This window comes from Poecile atricapillus, chromosome 1, assembly GCF_030490865.1.
Source record: "Poecile atricapillus isolate bPoeAtr1 chromosome 1, bPoeAtr1.hap1, whole genome shotgun sequence".
Lineage (NCBI taxonomy): Eukaryota > Metazoa > Chordata > Aves > Passeriformes > Paridae > Poecile > Poecile atricapillus.
Window position 1 is genome coordinate 65,007,118 of NC_081249.1, and position 24,740 is coordinate 65,031,857.

At 38.3% G+C, this 24,740-nt stretch overlaps 1 protein-coding gene across 1 annotated transcript in view; it reads right to left on the reverse strand.

Annotated features, from left to right (window-relative positions):
- The window catches only part of FREM2 (FRAS1 related extracellular matrix 2), a 124,950-nt gene that overhangs the window by 55,627 nt on the left and 44,583 nt on the right, over positions 1 to 24,740 (reverse strand). Inside the window, exons 3-4 of the mRNA XM_058829580.1 lie at positions 3,840 to 3,986; positions 1,441 to 1,671 (exon numbers count right to left, since the gene is read on the reverse strand). Of these exons, the coding sequence (XP_058685563.1) occupies positions 1,441 to 1,671; positions 3,840 to 3,986 (378 nt within the window). The remainder of the gene's footprint in view (positions 1 to 1,440; positions 1,672 to 3,839; positions 3,987 to 24,740) is intronic.

Genomic DNA, 24,740 nt, shown 5'->3' on the forward strand with positions numbered 1-24,740 from the left:
TAAAATGGCACTACAAAAGTTTAACAGACTTTATGAACAGCATAAAAGCTTGGAGGAGAATGAGCTACACCATCACAGCCAGTATGAAAAACCACATCCCTATGCAATTTATATTTGGGATAAAACATTAACTAATGTCCCATACCCCCAGAGGCTGGTACAGCTTTCTCAACAAACTCACAGTTTTGATCCTAAAGCTACACCATTCAAATCAATGATTTTTTCACTGGAAGCAGAATGAAACTTTTGATGGTTCCTATTCAGTGAGCTTTGTAAACCCTGAGCTTCAAGAAACTGCTAGTAAACACAGTCCTTCCCCTCAAAGTTCTCCATCTAGTTTTCTTCTAGGTATTCTTTGATTTGCAGCTGTGCATTTGATTTTGCCCTCTGCAACTTCACTTTATGCATAATTAATACAAATTCTCTGAGACTGCAAAAATTTTATCGTATTGTAAGAAATATACTGTTGTTGGCATAAAGAAGACACAGCCAATTATCTTTAACTGTGCCATCTTATTGATCACAGAAAAGATGAGATTTAACACATTTTCAAGTAATTTCTGTGTCTCATATATGCTGCTATTCAAGTTAAGCACTATTTTTCTCAGTGATTAAAAATGGATGTGAGATAAGCTCTGGTCTAACCTGCATTTGTAACCAGGAACTAAGACACATCTCATAATTTCCATGCCCAACACTCTTAAAAAGTGAATTAGGGAAGACTATATAGTTTAGTTTGTAATGGTCATCCAGCACTCAAAGGTTTCTTAAGGACAGTTCTGTGTGACTACAGCCCATGGGTTCAAGCATCTGGATGTAGCTGAACAGATTTAAAGCAACCAGAGCATGCTCTAATTTTTTTTTTTTTTTTTTTTAAATCAGCTTATTTCTTAATTTATATTTAACCATAATTTTATTTGTCCTTAACACAGTGTGTGCTACATTTGGTCTAATTAACTTCACAATTACCGAGCTTCTCAGGCTGGTATCGAGACCTAAGAGATGCAAATAGTCTGCTCCAAGACCAAACCTGTTGTGATCAACCAGGCTGGACTTTCCTGTACCATCCTCTCCCACATGAATTACTGTGGCAGAGTAAATCAAATCAGTCTCCAGCCTTCTCTTCAGACACATTCAGTCTGCAAACACATTTAATGGAAAACCTGTTATCCCTAAAACAAAAACAAACAGAGCCCCTAGAAATAGCATATCATAAAAAAATGCATGTATTTAATAAAAAACATGAGTAAGCTACCTGAGTAAGCCCTTCACCAAACAAAGTGATAGAAGACAAATGGCTACCTGATGTCCAACACTCTTTTCAGAAATATTTTGAGGACAGTTAACCTTTAGTATCCACTGTTACTCACAGCATTTGCCCTCCAGTTTATCTTTTGGTATATGCACATACTGGCAGTACAGCTCTGGAAAGGTTCTCACCATCTCCTGGGTCAATAATTTCCACTGTGGATGCAGCAGGAAATTCCAGAATTGCCATAACAGGCTCAGAAAGAACAATTTGAAAGGACTCAGAATGCTCATGTTCACCATCACTCAAAATCCGTACTCGCCATGTAGCTGAGGTTTGACCAGGATTAAACTGCACTTGCTTCTGGGCTTTTCCTCTGAAGTCTTTATCTTTCTTGGCAGTACCATCTCTGGTGCTAATACCTGTTAAAATCAGAAATTCAGGTCATTATAAACATCACTGGAAATTTTTCTTCCATTGTGTCACCTTTAAAAGATGCGTAGAAAAAATATACTTTTAACAAACTGAGAACATTCAAACTAAATCCATCACGCTTGATCAATTTTATATTGCGTGTCACACATAGAGGTGGAAAAACTCTACATTCTCTGGAGTTACATCAAGTTTCCACTTCCCCATAATTCAATTATGGATGTCAAAATAGGACAACAGACTTTCCTCTCTCCTTCTAATCCTCTGGGCTCTCTTCTTTTCTAGAACATTTAAATAGCATCCTGCCTGAAATCCTAGAAGATTTTTATTTCTCTTAGAAAAAATAAAAACACCCCTGGAAATTTCAGACTTTAAAGGGAAAGCTAAGGAAAACACAAAGACACAAAGGAAAATATACTGAATAAAAATGAAAGAAAATGCAAAACCTGAACCATTGCCATTATTCCCATTGGAATAAGAATTTTTAAAAATTATTATCCTCTTATTTCGTTGATTGCATAACAACAATCATTAGGTTAAAATGAAGTTGAAGCTGCAGATCCATAGGAAAAAATTCAAACAACTCAATCCAGAGAGATGGCACAGGTCTTTCAGCCTCATATTCAGACTGCTCTGAAAAAGGTTTTCACAGGCATTTTACTCCCAGTTTAAGGCTTTCTGAAAGACCCTCATGGAAATTAGGAAGTATTTGAGAACTGTCTCCAACTCCCAATGTGTTTGGCCTTGTTGAAATCCCACGGTACAACTGAAATCTCAATCTTTTCTCAGGTTTTCAGGAACTTCTCCCTTCTCTGTTTCTTCCAGTTGCATTGTGTAATGTATTGAAACACATGACCTTTCCCTACAAACCTTGACTTTCTTTCTTCAGGCTTGTGCCTCGTCCTAAGTCATAGCCAATTTTATAAAACTTATAAACCTTCAGCCCCTTTGGCACTGCAAACAGACCAGAAAGGCCAGTAAGCATCTTGGCCAGTATGTTTTATGCTCTTTCCAATTCTATAATTCCACTTGAAGGATTAAGGTAGTCAGAGGCAAGTTACTCAAGCTGGTTTTGCAGATTTTTCAGTCAGCTCAATACTGAAACTGACCTTGAATCCGTAGGTAGAAAATGTTGTACACACTATCTGAAGGATCAGAAATCACATCAGTGCCTGTTATTCAGTACTAGTAATCAATTTAAACCACACATGCTTAACTATGTATTTATCTCTTCCATTCTTTTTCTTTCTTCAAAAGAAATAATCAAAGTTCATTGTTCAAAACAGAGTCTTTTAAGTAAGATCATGTTGGTTAAGGTCTGTATCTCCTAAATCTCATGCTAAAATATGTGTTCCTGCTGCATCTCGCTACCTGAAACTCAGATTTTTAATCGGAAAAAGCCCCAAACAGAACCTTGCCAGGAAAATGCTTACATATCTCTGCAGAAAAAGCTTTAAATTGAGTTTTCTCTACGCAGTGTAAGCTCACCACAGGTTTCAATGTGAAATTGTACAAGGATAATGTTCCCTGATGGAAATGCACCAGAGGAAGAAACAGATCCAGAAGACAGAAACAGGTGTGAGGTTGCAGAACGTGATAACACAACCCTTTTTTCACCTTTTCCCTCCCCAGACACTGCAAACAGTTTTCAACACCTCCTGTATCAGCCTCAGTTGACTGCCAACACTGAGTGAAGAAAACAAGCCTAATGCCCATCGCTGCTGGTCAGAGCAGCTCACAACAGCCTGCCTGGAAAATTATATATATTTATTGTTGTCTTTTCCATTGCTACAACTGCATTTTTTCATTATATGGAAAAGAAGATCTGGACAGGACCTGTATTCTCTGAAACAAATTAACAATGGTTATCAATCAAATCAAAGAAAGAAGGACCGTGTCTTGGGTTGTTTACTAAAAAATTAATTGCAGAAGACAAAAAAAACCAACAAAAAAACACTAAAGGGAAAATTTCATTATTGAACTAAAGAAATCATATACATAGCATATAAAAGACACACTCTTTAATAAACATATTCCTTTAAATATAGTTTGCTTATCATGAAACAGCAGTTATAGGACATAGTTGTATTGATACATTATATTAGCTGGCTGGGCAGTGATTTATAGAAGCAACTGATAAGGTTAGAATTGAACTTACTTATAAAAGAGGTATCTCCCAGGTAACCTCTCCGTTTAAGAACAACATCAAGATATTTAGAGTCTTCATTTACTAAGTAATACTCCTTCTCTAAAGAGATCCATGCCCAGTTTAGGCGAAAATGTTGATTCTTCAGCTTATTGCCTCCTGCAAAACAAAATTAAAAAGATGTAATCATAACTTTTCATTTTTGTTAAATTACTTTGTCTTTTGAAGTTAATGCAACCTTTTATCCTGGGTAAGGTATGTATCTATCTGGACATCACAAGCCAGAGGTTTTAAAGATTTAAAACTAAGAAATTACAAGTAAAGAACTCAACCATAACACATTTGCTACACATAGGAATAATTTTTTTCCTTAGATGCATACAAACATAGTGAACTAATTTTCTTATATCTCAAGAGAAAAAGATCAAGAATTAATGAAAGTGTATTTGGGATGCCTTCTGTATATCATCCTAATGGATGTGCTTTCTATTACTCTAGAATCCTATAAGTTCTTTAGCAATAATCAATAATTCTTTAGCTGCTCAGCTCACTGATGGCAGATGCTCACTCGGCTACTGTCTTCTGGGAATGCTGGCCTGTGTGGGAGACTGTAGTCTGATTTCCTTCCCACAAGGTGCTGCTACAGAACAACGTTTGCTCAGGTAACAGCTGTCATAAATGTGCAAGAAATTTCCTTTAGAAATTAACTCTTCTGTACCCAAGCTGGTGATTGGAGGAAGTAATTCCTCTGAACAGCAGAGAGACATATCTAAGCATTTAAATTAATTCATGGCTTAATTACTGGAGGAAGAGAAATGAAGGTTCCCCTTCTAGTTTCTTCCATTCTTGAAAAATGAGGCAGCCACTCACTGAAAGCAGTGCTTTCACTCTGCTTCAAAGATAAGCCTCTATGTTTCTTTACTGACCTGCCTACTAGAAAAAACCCGGGAACTATAGTTGTGTAATCTCACAGGGAGGCAAAGGTACTGTGTAAATGAAAGGAGGGAAATGGTTACTGGAGTGTCTCCCTGCACTCCTCACCCTGCTCATTTCTGCTCTTTTGATTCCTATCATTACTGGCAAAGGGGAAGGCTGCAAACACACATATCAAAAACTAAAGAGCACCACAGGGAACCAGCAGCCATAGTGTTACAGCAGCAGCTACAACAGCACCTGCATTAAGTTTGCCGTATGTGTTGTCTTCCCACTAATTTCTGGAGACAAATGTAACAGAATACGCCCTGCTCTCTAATCCCGCGAGAAAAACCATTTGTGTGCCACCCTTAAATGCACTGCCCAATATGACAACAATTTAACAGAAGGATAAAAGTTCCTGACATATAAAAAGGATGGAAATTTCAAGTCTTTTAGAGGAGAGAGAACCTATTCGTACCATTAATGAGAATAAATACTGCTGCATGAGCTTACTTCAAATGAGAATGTCAGATCTTTGAAACTGCCCAGGTAAAGGAAAATTTTCTAGCAGAGTGCATCCTTTTAAACAAAAGATATTCTAACCATAGGATAGGAAGCAAAAAATAATCCGGCATAATTTCTCTTATCCAAAGAACTCAAGGTTAAATGTGCTGTGGACAAGGACACACAATCTACATCTCACATACAGGCCTCTTATGAATGAAATTTAGGAAGAAAAAAAGCACAAGAAAGGCAATAAAAAAAATTTAATATTGCCTTCATTACATCTATTTCTTGCTTTCAGCTGTTTCTTTCTACTTTTTTTTATAGGATTAGGAAACCCCCAACAACCAAACAATAAAGTGTATTTCCTAAGGGGGTTACAGCAAGCCTCCATTATTACAGGCCTACTTCAGTCCCTGCAATATACACTGTTCACCATTTAGAATGTGCATTACTAAACCCATCGGCTTTAATATTTTAAGAAAAGAATAAAGGTATTTTAAATCTTTGTGCCTTCACTTTGTGCTTTTTCTTCATGTTCAAAAGACGTTTTCTGATTTTTACAAGCCATTTCACAGTCCCATAGAATAAAACACAGACCTCTAACAAAAAGCGAGAAGCATATGATAGACCTTACTTAATTTCAGGTAGAAATCCTAAACTGTCTTAATATCCAAACCCAGAAAAGAGGCGTTTTGTAAGGCTATGACTTGAATTAGGCATTTATTTTTGAATGAGATTAGCTTTGCCTTGAAATATGCAAAAATACATACATTTTTCCTCTGCAGCTTTTAAAAATTCTTGTTGTGACCCTTTACATTGTAGACACTTTTATTACAGACATCTAATGCTGGGTAAAATGAATTCCTCCCTGCCTAATCTGGATGAAACTGCTATAACATAGTAGAGCCAAGCACCTCGGAAACACATCGCCTGTGAAGAATATTAAGAGTGTAGCTTTTAGAAGTTATAAAATGTCAGAAATAAACAGCACATGCCACTTTAATTTGGTTCACTATTAAAGTAAGCATCTGTCCTACAATAATATTTCTATCAGCAGATGGACTGTGCACTGCTTACAAGCTCTGCCCTTGGGCACATTCAGACATTTAGCTGCTGGGCAAATCATTAAGCTACTATACCCCAGTGACAGTTTTGCTTTTATTCCTCTCCCAGACAAGTGCTGGCAGTACAAATACATCAGAAGTCCAGAGGGAAGCCATTACTTTTAAAACTACACAAATGGAAGGAGGGCAGTGTCAGAACAAGGTAAATCCAAAGGACCTGTGAGTCAGTGAGATGTGGCTGGCAAGATGATGCCAGAGCGAGGCAGGAAAACTTGTTTCCTGAATTTTCCCAGAGATCAGATTGCAGCAGTGGTAAATCAGAAGCCAGACAGGAGGTGGTGCAGTGAGAGATTCATGAGAAATGAAGTGGCAAGAGCTGTGAGACACATTACAAACTTTTTAAGAAACTGAAGGTAAGGATCAAAGTCAAAAAGTGACCTCATGACTGAGGGTTTTGAGGACAAAACCCTCTGAAAAGGTTTGCCTGTATATGACAAGGCAAAGATAGATATAACCTTTATATCTAGGTCTTTATAGAAATCCTGTCAGCAAATTGCTTGCCTGTCAGAAAACAATGATGCATTATTTTTGCATAGGTCATCAAACAAGAAATTCCTAAGAAGATCAAGTCATCTGGAAAAAACAGTTTCAATTACACAACATGAATAAAAGAGGATGGGGAGGAGGACTTGGCCAGTCAACTGCTAGAAGGGAAAAATATTTAAATTAATACTCCCATTCAAGCATTCATCTTTCCAGCCATGCTGCTGAGATACCTCAAAGTTACAAATCGTCCATGAAAAAATACAGATTAGATTGCCAGAATTTTCTATCATGGCGCAAAGAGCTCAGAGAAGGAGAGAATTGGTTCCAGTTTTCTAAACAGATCACAGAGCTACGTAAAGACAGTTTAAAAAAATAATTCTAACATTAAATTGTGTATCTTGAGACAGTTGACCTGAGGGACTATAAAATATGGCCATTGTGTAAGGAAAGTCTGACTGTAGTTCTGCGGTCCTTAGGAGCTACCCCAGACCCTAATTCCTAAATGAAAGCATATAACTGCACCTCAGTATTCACTTATTGACACAACAGAAACTGATGCATTTTGATGCAGATATTGACTTCCCTGCTGAGTATCCATGGCATAAATCCGATGAATCAGCAAGAGTGCCTACCCTGCATAACCACAGCCACACAGACCCACTGTGTGCACAAGGTATGTCTGTACAAACAGAGCTATCTGGGACCTGGAGAGCTTCAAGGTACAATGTATCTGCTCTCTTTAGTCATTAGCTAAGGTTGCTTAATGGGGAAAAAAACCCAACCCAGAAACTCCTCCAGGACAAAGAACATACTTCAAAAACAAGAAAGAGTGGGAAAAAACAACCGGTAAATAAAGCACCAAGAAAAAAGCATTTCTTCAAAACTTTTACTACTGGTCTTTTCTCCTTCCTCTTCTGATTTTGTTTTCTAAACACCCTGCAAAAGGATGTTAATAAGGAGAATCAAAGCAACTGTGACGTATTAACAGTCTGCCTGCATTTCAGGGATCACTGTACAGCAATGCAATACTTGCTGACTTGTTTGCATGTCCGCATGTCTGCTACACTCTTTCTTCCTTGGCTCTGAATATTTGGCTCTATCTGGTGCCTCATTCAGACAGGGTTATTTAAGCTGGCACTACCCTCCCCTTCTTTTTGCAGTAGGGACATGAAGCATCTGAAAACATGAACCCACATCTGAACTTGAATTCAAAGATACGGAGAGAGGGAAGAACAGGGAATTGTCTGTTTTGAGACAACTGTTCCATATTCTAATCTCTGATTAGCCTCTTTTGTGCCAAGTCAGTTAATATATACCAGGATGAAGTTACATCAGCAAGTGTATTAGAAGCAAAATCTGGTGTGAAGTGAAGAAATTTTAGTCCCCAGCATCATGATTCCCTATTTAGCCATGAAGCTTCCTGCGAACCTCAACACTTTCCACTCCCGCACACTATTTTTCTAGTCATTAATAGAAAGTATAAACCTATTTTTACCTGACTACAGAAGGTGATTCAGAATAAATATATAGACATTATATGTCCAGTTCAAGGCACATAGCTTCAACAACTCTGATTTACTGCACTGTGTAATGGTCCCAGTACATTTTAGCTTCAGCTTAGAAAGTCAAAGGTCTCAAGTAAGTTTTTTTTTTCTGCCAAACTATTAACCCTCCCCCACCCCCACTGCCCCCAGTAATAAAGTAGACAATAAATGTTCTGCTCTCAATGTATTTAGAGCATTGAGTCAATCATTGGACTAGATGGCCTGAAAATGTTCCTTCCAACCCAAACTGATCTATGATTCTATGATCAAATGCTATTCCTTCTGCTATGACCATCAGAAAGGGAATATACTGTAAAACTGACTTAATTTCATATGGAAATTGCAGAAGTGAATTGTGATGTCTTTACTTCCATTTACCTAAGTAAACCCAACACATAACATATGGCTCTAGAAACTCTTGAATTGAATTTAACAATGCATAAGATATCCTAAGATTAGAAAAGCTCTAAAATGCTCCACCTTTGCAAGTGTCTTTCAAGTATACTGAAATAGACCCCGATCACTAAAATAACTTACTGAACTCTGCACCCTCCTGCAGCCTATCTGCCACTGTAACTCAATATTTTTGCAGAACAGCCAAAACGAACCCCCTAAACCAGCCCCTAGTGATTAGGGACTAAAACAATGCTTTCTCTGAACTTCTCATGAGAAAACACACACGTCCCAGCATTACGGACTTAGCTTGCCTGGAGCGTAATTGCTGGTATCCAATGAACTGCAGACAGTTTCCGTCTTTCAGTAGTTTCTGTAACTCCTTTTTCTGTTTTATGTCTACCCCCAAGAAACAAGTTGGAAGGGCCACATTTGCCAGGGCTCAGAATAAGCAAATGGCTGAAGTCATGTAGCAGAAGAAATATCTGAAGAATACCATGTAGCTGCTTTGTTACAAAAAGGAAGAGGAAGCGAGAGACAAGACATGAATGTCAAGGTTACCAAGTGCGCATTAAATTTGGATCCTTGTAAAATTCAACTAAGCATCACAAAGGATGTCTCCAGGTGCAGTCTGGAGATTCATGCTGGGTTAATTTAAGGAATTCAGAGTTTAAGTCTTTGTCCAGTTCTTCTGTAGATTAACTGGGTTCTGATTAAGAGATTAACCTGATTTTAATTAACAAAAACTGTGCAAGCAAATATGCACTGGCTCTTCAGCCAATTAATTTCATAGCTTTAAGTTAATTTCAGTATAAATCAGCTCTGTAGAAATTAGTTCATGAAGTGCCAGGACACTGTCACTCTATTGGCTGTACCAAGACACTATGAGTTTTCAAAGGAAAAGAGCAAGATAGATAAAGAGCAACCACATCTGAATCATCAAAAAAAGATGCTTGAGAACTGTGTGTGTTTGAAAGCCTTTATGCATATTAAGTACTTAGTTTGTGACTGATTTCCAGGGAATCCAAAAGATCCACTTGCTGGTTTTGGATTCTGTGCTGTAAGCAATGGACCAGCTCTGCAGGATGACCACTGCTTCTGAGCAGAAAAGAACTCAGAGCAAATAAATTCAATACCTCCAGCGAAAAAAAACTCCTGGCCAAACACATTATATTTTTGCTCAGGTTACAGAGCACAGGAACATAATCAACAGGCTCCTGTTCCACAAAAGGTGAAGACCAGAGACCTGCCTTATAGATTTTTACAAGAGATTTTTCATAGACATAGGATTCATAACATCTATTGCTATCCTATAAAAGATGTATGTTTAATTAAAGTTAGCTGTCTAGGCACAAGAAATTGAAAGAACTACACCTTCAGGAACTGCAGGCACATCTTATCTGTGCAGCTGAATCACCTTCTGGAAAGATTTGATCCACCCCATTGAATGTAACGGGAGTGTGTTCAACGCACCAGTCTACATGGCTAACTAAAACCCAGTTAAGTGATCTTCTTGACAAAGCAGGGTCCTGAGAAAACCCAAAGACACAACTGGTCCTGAATTGTAATATGGTAAACTTGGAAATTTAAACACTTCAAAAGTAATCTGTGGAATATTTAGGCATGGCAACAATAGGAATATATTTTGTTTTTGAAGAACTGTTCTGTTACTATAAAGTTATTTCCATGCTGTCATTAAACTAATTAGCATTCTGTGAAGTCACTAACTAACTTTGTGTGGGAAAATTAATTTAAATTGCCTTGTGAGCATTAACAGAGAAAACCCAAACATACCACTGTCATGTCTATCATTAAACAATGCCCACATTACCTAAAGCACAATACCTTTTTCCTAAAGATCCACACCCTGCACCTCCCTCTGAAGGAAAAAAACACCACCTGGATTAGTTAAGGCTTCATACATGCATGGCCTGCAGCAACAAGTAAATTTATTAGATCTCTGGCAACACATTCTTAAAATAAACTTAATAGTTTTCAGTCTCTGCTTACTAATTTGTTTTGTGGCGCCAGACAACTCTCCCAAGAGGCTCCAGCTGAATTGAAGCAAGGTTCATTTCCTCAGCTCACGGAATAACGGGCTTAGCTCATCTTAGTCACTGTCATATAGGGGACTTTTTTTTCTGGTTTATACCTTTAAAGTACACATATAGTAGGCCATAGGAAAGCTATTCTCATTTAAAGCCTACTCAGAGAAAGTGTTAAATTTGAGGGTCATGGTACATCCTAAGCCCCAGACAATTTATGAGTAGTAACAGAAAAGTGTACTGCAACCTCACAAATGCAAGACATCACAATAGAACAGGATTCAGGAGAAATATAATTACAATAAAAATATTATCTCACTACATATTATACTATTTTAAGAAATTCCTCTATTCTGGGAAAAGAATAGACCAATTTCCCTTTCATTAGATTACATTTTCATTTAGAACCCACTACTGCAAACTCCTGCATACGTGCCTAATATTTCAATGCTTGCAAAATCATTCTATTGCTTAAAACCAGGATGCATGAGGGGGTATCATCTGAAACTGAGACCTCTAATTTTTTACTATGAATTTTAATTTTTTTTTTATGTCAAATTGTCAAACTTCCTTTGAAGAAAAAGTAATTGAACTTTTCAACTTTTTTTTTCTAGCTGTTGAGCACTGTCTTTGCAGAAAATTCTTCCTCATTTCAGACCACAATCCAAACTCATAAAGCTCAAATTTTACAGACTTAAGAGGCAAATGCATGCAAGAGGAATTAAAGAGGTTGGTATTATTTGCAAAACCTACTCTAAACAAATTGGAATAGTGTTCCCATTTTATCAACTGGACTTGCTATAACTCACTGAGCATTGACACAAAGAACATTCTTTTAACTCCGTGTCAAAGTGATTGAACTGTTTCTTTAATTAAGAATTTCCTTCCAGAGACTTGAATTTAAGTTCCTTTTCTGTTCTGGCAATACAACAAATAAAATGTACGACTGACTGGAAGAGAACAAATGTCAGGCAGGTTCATTTAACATTTATTTTTAATTCATTTCAGGGTAATTGTACCAGGTAATTTCAGTATTGGACTTTCAATATTATTTGACCAGAGAAACTCCTTTGTGGTTCCTTTCATCCCTCTTACGCTGTGTTAAACAGACAACCTTTTGCAGGTGATTTAGTCCTGCTCAGCAAAAGCAGATTAAAAAAGAGAAAACATATAAAATAGTTGATATAAACAAGAACAGAAAAAGATTCTTTTTGAAGTCACTAACTTTGACTTGAGACAAGACTTGCAGAGTAGCTGAAGATATTAGTTCTGCTAAGGAAAAATATTTTTGCAGTAATGTGTTTTTTTTTATATCATGACAAATTTTTTACTGTTACTTAAAGTATATCCTAACAGGCAGCATATTCCTATGGCAGTAACTATAATATATTCCTGTATCATTTTATCTGAAATTTCTATGTTGTAGTCATAACGTATATTGCAAGAAGAAAAAATAAAAAACTGGAAGAAGCCAAAGATTCCTTAAAAGATTCAAGCCAAGATGTCATAAATATGTTTAAATATTAAAAATATGCAAAAATTATATAATATACTGTATATTATATATATAATATATGGTATGTAAGTATATAATATACAAAGAAAGCACACAAAAGTACTTCAGAAACGAAGAGTAGAGTTGAGAGTCCACAATAATATGAGCACTCTGAGCTTTCCAAGAGAGAAGTTCAACAGACATAAAGCAGGACAGGGGACAGAAGAGACTGTGAAATTATGACAACTCTGTCTTGATAGTACATTGCTTTCAACGCATCATTTCTTCTCCCTCTACTTGGCATGAAATCTTCACTAACACTTTCAGATATGTAGAAATTAAATTTAAATCAGCAGTAGAAAAATTGCATCTTTATTATCAAATTTGTTTTTATTATATAACAGACTTTAACAACTTATTTATGAATGGTTCACATTTATTTGGTTTGAAAAAAGATTACTGTTTTAGCTATTTAAGCTGATTTGGCATTCATCAAGCTTCTGAAAAATTCTCGATGAAGATTTCCACCACTGCTCTCCCACATGTATTGAGATATAAAAAATCCTTCAGCTTTTTGCCAAGCATCAGGAAGGCAGTAATTTTCTCAAGTCAAATCAAGTCTGGCTCCCACCAAATCTGTTGGCTATCGCATACAGACAGGTGAAGGCCTGGGTATCTCTCTGGTCTCAGCTTTAATTTTTTTGCCTTAGAATTCATTCAGAAATGTGCAGAGGCGCAATCACAGAGGTTTGAACTTGCCCGCCAGCACAAATGTTTATCACTTGTAAAGAAAGCTGCCTCCCACCCTGTTTTGAAAGGGAGCTGCATAGCGCTCACCTGTTGGGACATGACCTCAGCCTCCCACGTCACCTGCTGTAGCTGTTGAGATTGCTGAGACACAAACCAGGGCAATACCCTGGGCTGCAGCACCATGGGGGGCACTTGCTGGGAAAGCTCTTGCCTGCAGCAATCTGAACAAAGTTGATGACACAGTGCTGAGCTGTCATCACCTACTTCATCCTTTTGGTTGGGGGTGTTAAACTTGTTACTTTAAACTGATTTCATGGCTGTTCAAAATATTTATTTTCTTTTCCCCAGTAAATGTGACAGTGCCCCTGAGACCTGTTACGATTTCTGCTTCTTGTAGGATGCAACAGCATGCTAGTGACCGAGGCCCATGGAAGCCCATTCCATGTCTTAGTTTAGGGCAAATTAGGGAGGAAAACTCTAAATGGGGATTTCCCCAGGGAAATGCCCCTCCTCACTTTCTGGTCCGGGAAAAGAAAGAAAAAAATTCTTTGGAGAGAAGTGGAAAAAGCTGTTTATTTAACAGAAATTGAGTAATATTAAATAATAATAAAACCTCTTGCTGTTCGATGGAATGGCAAGTCTAGGAAGAAAAGTCCTTTTCATGTGGTGTAGCTCGGCTCGCTCAGGTTCTTATCAGTCCCTCCGGCGCTGGAAAGTGCTGAGGCCCAGGCCACGGTGGGCCACAGGCGTGAGCTCCTGGGGTTTGGCTGGGTGTTCAGTCCAGAGCAGGCTTGCACCGATCCAGGAAAAAAGGGAAAAAACAAAGGTCCAGGGAACTCCTCTGCCTCAGCTAGCTAAAACTAACTAAAAGCCAGAGAGAAGCTCTGTCCCGCTGTCTGTCTGTGCTGCAGACACCACAGTCCAGGCGCGAGATGTGGGGGAGTGATGTTTTTCTTTAACACAAACTGCAGCTTCTTCTTCCCCCTCTCTTGCTCTCAGAGCCAGTCTTAAAGGTACAGAACTTAATATATAACATAAACCAGACGATTGGGGATACCAGTATCATAAAGTCACCCCAGGACAGCCACAGAAGCCCCATGGACCATAGGGCCATGAACAATAGAGGATGCAGCAGAGGCTGGAGAACAGGGCAGACATGAGAAGATGACAGAGCTCACTGATTGCTAGTGATTGGAATAGATTGATAGTGAGATTAACAGGATATCTCAGACGCAATCAGCCTGGGCAGCCCCCCAGCTGCGTAAGTATCGATGGTTTCAGAAACCCTTCTAGTCACTGATTGTCATAGAGCTACTTATGAAAGCCTCTCCTCTGGATATCTTTTAAGAATACTTCTTTCTCTTCTACCCTAATTCTAGAAGAAAATGGACGCCTTAATTAGTAGGATTGATTAATGAGTGGCACATGAGAGGTACATAAGAGGTTATGCGTAACTTACACTCACAGGTTTTTATTCTCTGTTCTACAGGATCAAACAGGTGTGGATATAAACTGAGCTAACAGCAGAAAATGAGATGGCAAAGGTATTAATCTTCATACAGACAACTGTGCAATATATGAAATGTCACTGATTGCTGGTCCTCTGTTTGACACCCCAGAAAGATGTGTATTTCAGCCCATATATGAAAGCTGAGCAACCAGTTGGTCAATTTGAAAGCAATAAACTGCTGATCATCCTGTGCAAAACAAGGTATGCCACACATTCTAAAGAAAAATATGGCAGTGACTCCTTATTTAGAGATAGATCTGAAAAGTTGTGTGATACATAATAAAGTTGCCATCATTCTAACATTTGTACGTGTAACTTTACTCATGTCCACACCCTTGCTAAATCAGATCCTTGACTGGTTTCCCTGTGCCAGAGAAATTTTTCTGCTTTAACTCTACTGGTCAGTCCTATCTTGTCACTTGGAAGGGTGGACTCTAGCCTTAAGCTTTCCAAAGAAGTACCTGCTACATTGGCTATTTAAAAAAATCACTTGTCTACCTAGGTCGCTTTCTCCTTTCTATTCCAAGAGGGAAAATACTAATAGCATTATTTATAAGGTTGCATTGGGTGTGGTGAGATGGAGTTCATTTTCCCCACAGCAGCCCTCACAGTGGTGTGCTTTTCACTGGTGTTGATAACCAGTGTTTTTGGCTCCTGCAGCGCAGCACTGGCACAGCATTGTCTCTCCAACTTTCCACCACCCTTCAGTATGCTGGGGATGGCAAGAGCTTGGCAGGGGGGACAAATAGTCCAAAATAATCCAAATAATCCAAACTGACCAAAGGGATATTCTCACTAATCTCCACCTGTGAAAGCAGGGGCTTCTTGCCCTTGTTTCCAGCTCCTCTTTTGTAACACCCCAAAAATTGTTGAACAGACGAAACTAGATGATTTTTGATTAAATGGAACAAAATGTCTGAAACTAGATGAACTTTAAGATCCTTTCAAACCCAAAATCATTCTATGATTCTAAAACTGGGTGCCATAGTCCGAAGGTCTCACAATAAGTTATTTTTTTACACACTTCCACTCAAATATCTCAAGAGAACATATTGTGATCTTGAAACATCTTTGTCCAAACATATTTCTTAATCCTTTTGACATGATTCTTACCTCATGTTAATAAAAAAAATATATTTTAGATTTCTTAGCTGCTGAGACACAAGCAATACCTCTGTTCTTTACCTCTTCACATACTCCCCGAGTAAGTTCTTGAGAGAATAATGAGGGTAATACAGTCTAACATAACCATGGGAAAGCACTTTCTTTTCACTTTCTAGTTAATGAGCAACTTTCAGGAAAAGTTTGATAAAGGTCCTTATGTTAAATAACATTGGAGGGAAAAGTGAAAAGAAATGTGTGTGCATTGTCTCAAAAACTACTTGTTCAATGCAGACACATTTGCTCTAGTATGTGCTTACATTAAGAGCCCTTGGTTGTAGTTCTTTTATTGAACAGGTATTTCAATCTACAGTCACCAAGATCCCTTAACATGCTTTTGCACATGAATATGGGGGCAAGACACAGTATGTGCATCCTGTTAAAGCGACACAAACAGGCTCCAGTTGAGCAGGTACCTCTTCATGGCACAAAGGATAGTGCCACATGACTCAGTCCTGCAGAGGCAAAGCTTTACCAGATGGATGCTCTGCTGAGCCTCCTCAACCCTGCTGATTCCGTAGATAGTTCATTAGGCTCTGTCTTAAGTAGCTCACTAAGGAACTGTGTTGCTCCATAGACAGAAAAGGTTTAGTTTTGGCTAGAGGGAAATAAATGAGGGTAGATTTGATTGGGTTCTCTCAGTGTTTCTTGACAGTGCACTCTACAGGTTGTAGGACACACTTGTCTCTCTTTCCTACACATATGTGGTTGCAGAAACCATTTTTTCCCCAGTCTGCCCTCACAAGCCCTTCTCGGGGTAAATACAGTAGCTGCTTACATAGACATACAATACAGGCCAAGCCTTCCAACCTTTTTTCTTATGCTTTCCTTTAACATCATTCAACAGCTACAGTTGTGCCAGCCGTATGTATCAGACAAATTTCACAGCCAGTTTTCACACTAGTGTCCTCAAAGGACACTGCCTTCTCCGAGTCACATTTTGATAAGCAGAACAGTTGTTTAAACCTACCAGAGAAAAGGCTGGCAAAACCCACAGCATGAAAGTGGGCCTGGACATTCATTCAGACTATGGTTAAACTTTTTCTTCCTAAGAGATCTTGAGAATGAGATTTGGACAGTACATTCTACAGGAAAGCTGTAACCTTTCAGGTTAACTCTTTGCTCCATTACCAAGTATGCAACAAGATCTGAATAAAATAAATGTTATGCAAAAGTGCATGAAAGTTCAAAATAAAAGTATATTGTTTTTTACTACATATAAGTTTACTTACATATAGCCATAATGATTAAAATATTCCAGATTAACAGTTGAAATTTGAGCATATCCCAGAACGGCTATCCTCTTTCCAATTTCAACTTATAAGTAAGCATGCATTCTCTTCTTATATCGTGCAGTTCTGAGTGAAGCTAGCTTTATAATATCTAAATCTCTGTTTAGATCAAATCAAATCTGATAATAAAATATGCCCTGTCACTTAGTGTTCCTGCACACCCACTGGTTGTAAAATTAAAAAAAAAATTAAAAAATAAAAAATTAAAACCCCCACAAATCCCTATTAATAGAAATAGTGCAAAACCTACTGTGAATTATTCCTGTGAATTCATGAATGCTCTCTGGAATCTACTATTTAACATTTTGTACAATTTTTTTGTCTATGATTGACACACAAGGGAACTCCTATAAACATATATAAAGTCATCAGTAACCAAGTATTCTGTGGAATTTTGTTAAATGTTTTAAAGAATCATAATGTATCATGATGGAAAGACAACAAAGTCTGGTATGATGCAGCAGATTGCTGCAGATTTGCTCGGGGCAGGAAGGCTCTGCAGAGGGATTTAGCCAGGCTGAATTGATGCACTGAGGCCAACTGTGTGAGATTCAACAAGGTCAAGTTCAGGTCCTGCACTTGGGTCAAAACAGCCCCATGCAGAGTAGGGTTGAGTACAGGCTGAGGGCAGAGTAGCTTGAAAGTGGCCCATCAGAAAACGACCTGGGGGTGCTGGACAACAGCAGCTGAACATGAGCTAGCTGTGTCCAGGTGGCCAAGAAGGCCAGTGGCATCCTGGCCTGTGTCAGCAATGGTGTGGCCAGCAGGAGCAGGGATTGTCCTCCTGTACTCAGTACTGGTGAGACCACATCTCAAATCCTGTGTTCAGTTCTGGGCCCCTCACTACAAGAAGGACATTGAGGTGCTGGAGCATGTCCAGAGAATGGCAGTGGAACTGGGGAAGGGTCTAGAGAGTAAATCATATAAGGAGTGGTTGAGGGAGCTGGGGGTGTTTAGCCTGAAAAAGAGGAGGCTCAGGGGTGACCTTATCATTCTTTACAGCTGCCTGAAAGGAGGGTGTAGCAAGGTGGGGGTCGGTCTCTTCTTTCAAGCAGTAGAGACAAGACAAGAGGAAATGGCCTCAAACTGTACCAAGGGAGGTTCACGTATGACAACAGGAAGAATTTTTTTTCAATTAAAGAGTGATCAGGTATAGGTTGCCTGAGGTGTTGGTGGAGTCACCATCCCTGGAAGTGTTCAAGAAATGACTGGAACTTAGCTGACATGGTGATGTTCAGTTAAAAGTTGGATTCTATAATCTTGGAGGTCTTTTCCAAACTTAATGATTCTGTGATTTTACAGTTCTATATTTGAGTCAATACACAGAATGTTCTGACACTTAGTAGTCAAGAAATCAGCATTATTTGGGTCAATAATAGAACAGTGAAAACTTCCATTACTTTCCTATGAAAATGAAAGTGTGTCAAGAAAATAGCTTAGATTACTTAAAGTTCTGTAAGAGACATACTCAACAAAATATAAATCTCTTGCCTGTAGTAAGTATAATATTTATATGTTCTAACCTATGCCTGAATATTATTATTAATACAGGAAAAGAAAAATTATAAACTTTCATGTTTTAGAGAATATTATCTTTACAATTCCCTCCATTCCTAGCATTTCAGCACTATACTGTAAACACCATCAGTGAACTCAAGGCCAGTGTTCATTTTTACGTTTTGAATCTGCCCAATAGCCAGTGTGAAGTGCAATCATCATCAAATAATGCCGTATGAATGTTAATTTATAAGTTAACATGAGTTAACAGTATAAGTTAACACCAATGTATTAAGGGCAGTTTGTGTGGAATATGGAGAGTATAATGAATGCTAAGGAGTTTTACACCTGATATGCTCAAATGATTGACACCACATTTTTCAACCATGGATATTTACATTTTTCATATAGATTTTGGGAAGAATCTGAATTTCTTCCCAGCAGCTACATATCCTATATTTTAAGAAACCATATGCATTTCAACTGATGAACTTAAGCCAGCTTTCTTTGTACATAGATTAATAAAGAAAATTGAGATGTACTACTTTCATGGAATGCTCTTTCATACATTCCTATACTGCAAGTTTCTTTCTCTCTGTATATATCTTAATCAAAATAATTATATATACATACATAAGTACCTATAGATACATACACACAGACTTATGCAAGAATGATCTCAGTTAAACTTCACTGAGTACGGCAGCTGCACTGTATTCAAAATCAGTCTCATTCTGCAGCTCAGCTGATGCAAACAAAGCAACAACTACTCATTAAGACAAAGACCTGGCCCACAGTTTTTGTGTTTCTCTGCCATCACAGAATCCGTAGCATCTGCTTACCAGTGATATTCGCTTTATATCACCAACATAAATGTTAATAAATGTGCTCCCAGCACCATATCCACACAAGTTTACCATTCTTTTAATGCTGAATTTATGCATTGGGATTTATTCTTCATCTTACAGAGATTTCAAATCTTCATTCAGGGCTGGAAGAACCTACACAACAGGCTGAGGATTAATTCTCTTTGGCAGTTTAAAATAAAACAGTAACACGGATAATAATATTACAGTTATGGATAGTAATAGTATTTTGCTGGATGAAGCAAAGTAAAATATCCTGCAGATCTCCAGAGTAATTTTTTTATGTATTAATGGTTCCATTCTACCTGAATTACACTCGAATCCCTGTAAAAAGAAATTCCAAGAGCACTTCTTCATGAACCTTGTCCAGAACTGCAGCAGACTCCCACAGCACACACAAGAGAAATCAGTTCATACATTTTCCCAAGACACATAACTATAACCTCATGCTCTGTCAGTAAACCAAGACTAAGCAGCCTTTTCTGAAAAATTAATTCTGTGAAAGCAACACAGTAATGTCAGGCATTCTCTGCTGTTTAAGTTGGCGTAACTCACTGACCTTTCTTCTCCCATTAGTCAGACTTTGACCTGCAGTCCATCAAGCCTTTGGCCTGGACACTACATTGGCTGTGGACACTGCTGGTTCCACACAGCCTGAATCACTAAAAATACCCCAGTAAGTAAAGACACTGTAAAGAGCAACGTTCTGGGGAAAAAAAAACAAACCAAAAAACAAACCAAAAAACAAACAAAAAACCAAAAAAACAAAAAAACAAAAAGAGAAAAAAAATGATGGCTATCCGGAGCAGAAAACTTTTTTTGATGTCTGTGGAATTCTTTTATCTATTCTCTCCACTGAACTTCTATATTCATGCTACCCTTTACTGGAATATCAACCCCTAGACCTCATTTAGTATGATTATAACTGTGAGCTATAAGTAGCTCATAGTTATAATCACAACCCAAATCCTTGCCCTTCTGGGAGTGATCCAGGCTGTAGACCTGACGCTTCTAGTAACCTCAACAGGAGCTGGAAGCCTTCATCCACTTCCTCTCCAGAACTCTCTGTGTAGGGAGAGACATTACTGCACTGAATTACACTCATGCTATGTTAGACAGGTTTTTTTGGAAAGCATTTATTTCACCTAACCTTGGATAAGGTAGACGTCTACATCCTAAGATAGCTATTCTAAGCAGCTATTATATCCAAGGAAGACTAGTCAGTGCATTTGTAGCCTACTGTTTAAAGATAGGTATTCAGGGTCATTTGAGACCCTTTAAGGTATCTGAGACATCTGCAGACAGCTGGCAAATGTAACACATGATTAACAGGAAACCCATGCCCTTCGGCAGGGTTGGACAGAGGTCAGGCAGGTTGGCTGGAGCCCTCACAGTACACTTGGTCTTATGCTGAGGGAATTGAAACATGCCCAACAGTGTCTGAAGAGCTATTTAGCTCATCATAAAGAAGACACTTGCATTGGTTGAACGTTTCCAAACTGTACCATCTAGTTTTTCATGGACCACAATGGGACCTTTGACAACTAGACACATTCAGAAACGTGCATTTAATCATCTAACTTCATCTGTCTTCAATCTAGCACAAACTATGCGTAAAACTTTCCTCAGAGAAGGGAGTATGCAGACTGAAAAACAAACATGTTACATGGCACCTGACTCTACTACTAAAAGGGAAATTTGCAAGCCTTACCTCTTGGCACTATATCTTTTGAGATGAATGTGTAGATGTTTTCCTGCATCAAACAGGCAGCCTGAAACAACAGGCAAACAGGGTGGGACAGGAACACGTCTCAGAGCAGAACAAGTTCTGGGGGACACAGTATCCATGTAAGGGTTGGTTTCAGATTGAATTAAACTGATTAAAAATGCATCCCTGAGCCACATCCTGGATGCATCCAGCAAATGCAGACTAAGCACTGCCTAAGAAATCAAGGATTCCCTGTTTCCCCACAGGCTCTCAGTCCCAGCTCCTGCTCTGTCCCCTCCCTGGGTGGTTGTATAGCCATTTAAGGAGCCGCTCTAGGGAAATGATCTCTAGTAAAACTAAATGCAGAATCAAACAGTTTAATTTTAATCTGGGTGTTTTCCCTGACTCAGAGTTCATGGCACAGCAGTAACAGTGCTTGTGCCAGTGTAAGGGAGGCAGCACAGTGATAAATACCAGGGGTGGAGAGAAAGTGGGACTGCTTGGCAGCAGTTCTGTCTCTTGATGCTGGAAGCAAGCCCTCATGCTGGCATTCCTTGCTGGTATAAATCAGTGTGTTAGAATGTAAATCTGCCCCTTAACCTGAAAAGCCAGTTTTCTGTGTCATTTCCACGATGAAACAACTTTATCCCTATGTCTGATTCCTAACAGAGTGAAACCAAGCAACACATGCTTTGATGGTGACACAAATCACATCCCTTTGAACAACATGAAAATGATTCCTGATAGAAGGCAGGAGTTGTTGTGGCAACCATTTAAAGAGGCCATAAAGGTTCCTGCCTTACAATGCTTCCCAAGGTTATTCCTACAGATAACCTGGCTTCCTGTTAAGGCCCATTTCCATCAGACCCACAGGCCAAGACACTAATGTGACTGAAGGACAGAGCTTATGAAATATTACAACTTGCTCCTTTTGATCATTTTTGAGGCACTACCTTGCATCTAAGTGCCCACCAGCCACACCCTTTAAAAACAAGAAGTCACTCCACAAGATGAAGATTTGATGTCCTAACAGGAAAAACACACATAAAAAATTCTAACCCTCTACAAAAAATAATTCCCTTAAACTTGTGCTTTATATACACACTGACAGATGCCTAACTAAAAACGCACAAACATGTAGCTTATAAAGCACTCACCAGAATGAATTCTGAAGTGAATGTATAATTAAAAAAAGAAACTGAATGGAGAGAAGCCTGGTTTGTTTGACTTACTTGTACTAACATGTTAAATATAAAAATCTAGGTAAGTATTAGGAAATTAAAAATACACTTGTTTTCACAGGCTTCATTATATTGAGAAATATGTTAAGGGAGTCACTTATGAATGTATTCATAATTGTATCCTATTTACTAAACCATTCAACATCTTGAGCTCACAACAGAATAAAGGATAATAAATACAGGTCTCATCTGAAAATCAAGATCTGTGTATTATTTCCTCTTCCAGTGATGCTTCAGCCGAGTGCCCCTTCCATACAAACTACATATACATGAAAACTGGAGAAGGAGTTTTTACAAGGGCATGTAGTGATAGACAAGGGGGAATGGCTTTAAACTGTAAAAGCGTCTGGGCTTAGATTTAACATCAGGAAGCAATTCTTTACTGTGAGGGTGGTGGGACTGGCACAGGTTGCCCAGAGCAGCTGCAGATGCCCCATCCCTGGAGCTGTTCAAGGCCAGGTTGCATGGAGCTCTGAGCAGCCTGGTCTAGTGGAAGGTGTCCCAGCCCATGGCAGGGGGGTTGGAACTGGGTGACCTTTAGGGTCCTTTCTAACCCAAAGCATTCTAAAATTCCGTGATTCTATGACACTAGCCCTGCAAAAACACAAGTGACCTTTTCCAGTATAGTACTCCTATGCATATTGAAGTATTCATATAGATAAGTTATGTTAATGATTGACCCAGAAGCAGGTATTTGCAGGAAAATCCTTTTTTTCATTATTTACTTTTATATTAGCGAATAAACAGATCTGCTTGACTGTGACAGACATTGGGGCAAACAGAAGGAAGAAAATGCACTGAGAGCAGGATGAATCTGAACAATGTGTTCTTTAGTTTTCTTTGTTCCTCTTGATCATGTTGCAGTAAACGTAACTAAGACACACACACGCAAAATAAATTTCACATTAACCTCCTTAACAATTAAACTCTCTCTTAATTTAATGTTTGTTCAAATGAGTTCTAAATGCAGAGATGTTTTAACAGTATCTGACAGTGCATGCAGGAGAATCACCATATTCCCTAGCACAAAAATCATGGAGAGTATGGAAAGAATCTCATATCTGATTCGATGGCACTGTCTTTAGATTAAACTGAGTCCACAACAAAGCAAGGCTTCCTTCCTGCTTAGTAACATTAGGAGAATGTAAGAATCCATCTTTAAAATATGTACAATCCACACACAAAAAGTGATGGCAATCATTCCAGACACATACAAAATAGGTCCATGAATGAAAAAAGCCAGCAAGAAAATCTGAAGTTTAAGGAGCACCAGCATGACAGTTCTGTACCTTGTTATAAGAAACACAGTGATCAACACCAAGATCAACAGGCTTTATTATATCATTATCTCACTGGCTGTTTAGATGCAAAAATTTTATCAGGTATTTATCAGTTTCTCTATTTACTAATTATAGATAAATGTTCCAAACCTGCAGAGTACCATTTTTTGCTTTTGCTTCCTTTTATACATTTTCTTTCTTTTGTATTTTTATATACAAGAAACCCTGTGAAATATTTTCTGGCTTATACTGAAAAATTCAAATATTAAATACAAAATACAGCTAGCTAACAAAAGCACAAACAAAAAAAGGGCTTCCTCTTGTTGCCTTTCTACTTAAAAAAGGGGACTTTCATAGCTTTGCTTGGCAAACATTGGAACACATAAGACCATGTCTTATACAACAGCATTGTGGTGGGAGCACAACTGTAGGAATCTCAGACGTCCCCTGAACATAGATGGAGAGGAGAAGGAAAAAATCTTACTTCCAGAAGTCCAAGTGCTGAATTGTAGCTCCATGTAACTAACCTCATATCTACCAAGTGGGTGGGATCTCACTATAAGCCTGTATACAAAATACAGCTTGAAACTATGCATCAGTAACATGAGTGTTAACTTAAAGGCACAAAGAAGTTCTGAGAGCTTTTTCACAGAATGGTTTGGGGTTGGGTTGGAAGGGACCATAAAAATCATCTAGTTTCTACCCTGATGACATGGGCAGGGATGCCACTCACCAGAATATAAATCCAGACATACAAATTTCACAATTTCTCACCAACTTCCCCCCCCATCGCCCCCATGGAAATAAATACCATTAAAAAATGAAATAAAACAAAACTAAACAAAACAAAGGAGTTTCCTTTTTCAGTAAGTAGAATTTAAAGTACAAGGTCAATCAGTTACTATGTTTTTGAGTTTTTTTGTACTAAGAATAAATTCATAAGAAAGAATTTGATTGCAGGTTATTCCTATAGTAGTGTTTGGAAACACGTAAGAAGAATTTTGGCTTTCATTAGGAAAGTGCATGTCCTATCTTTGTTTCAGTCTTTCTAGCTACTGTTCTAAATACTTAGAGGATGGAAAACATTTTCTGAGCCTAC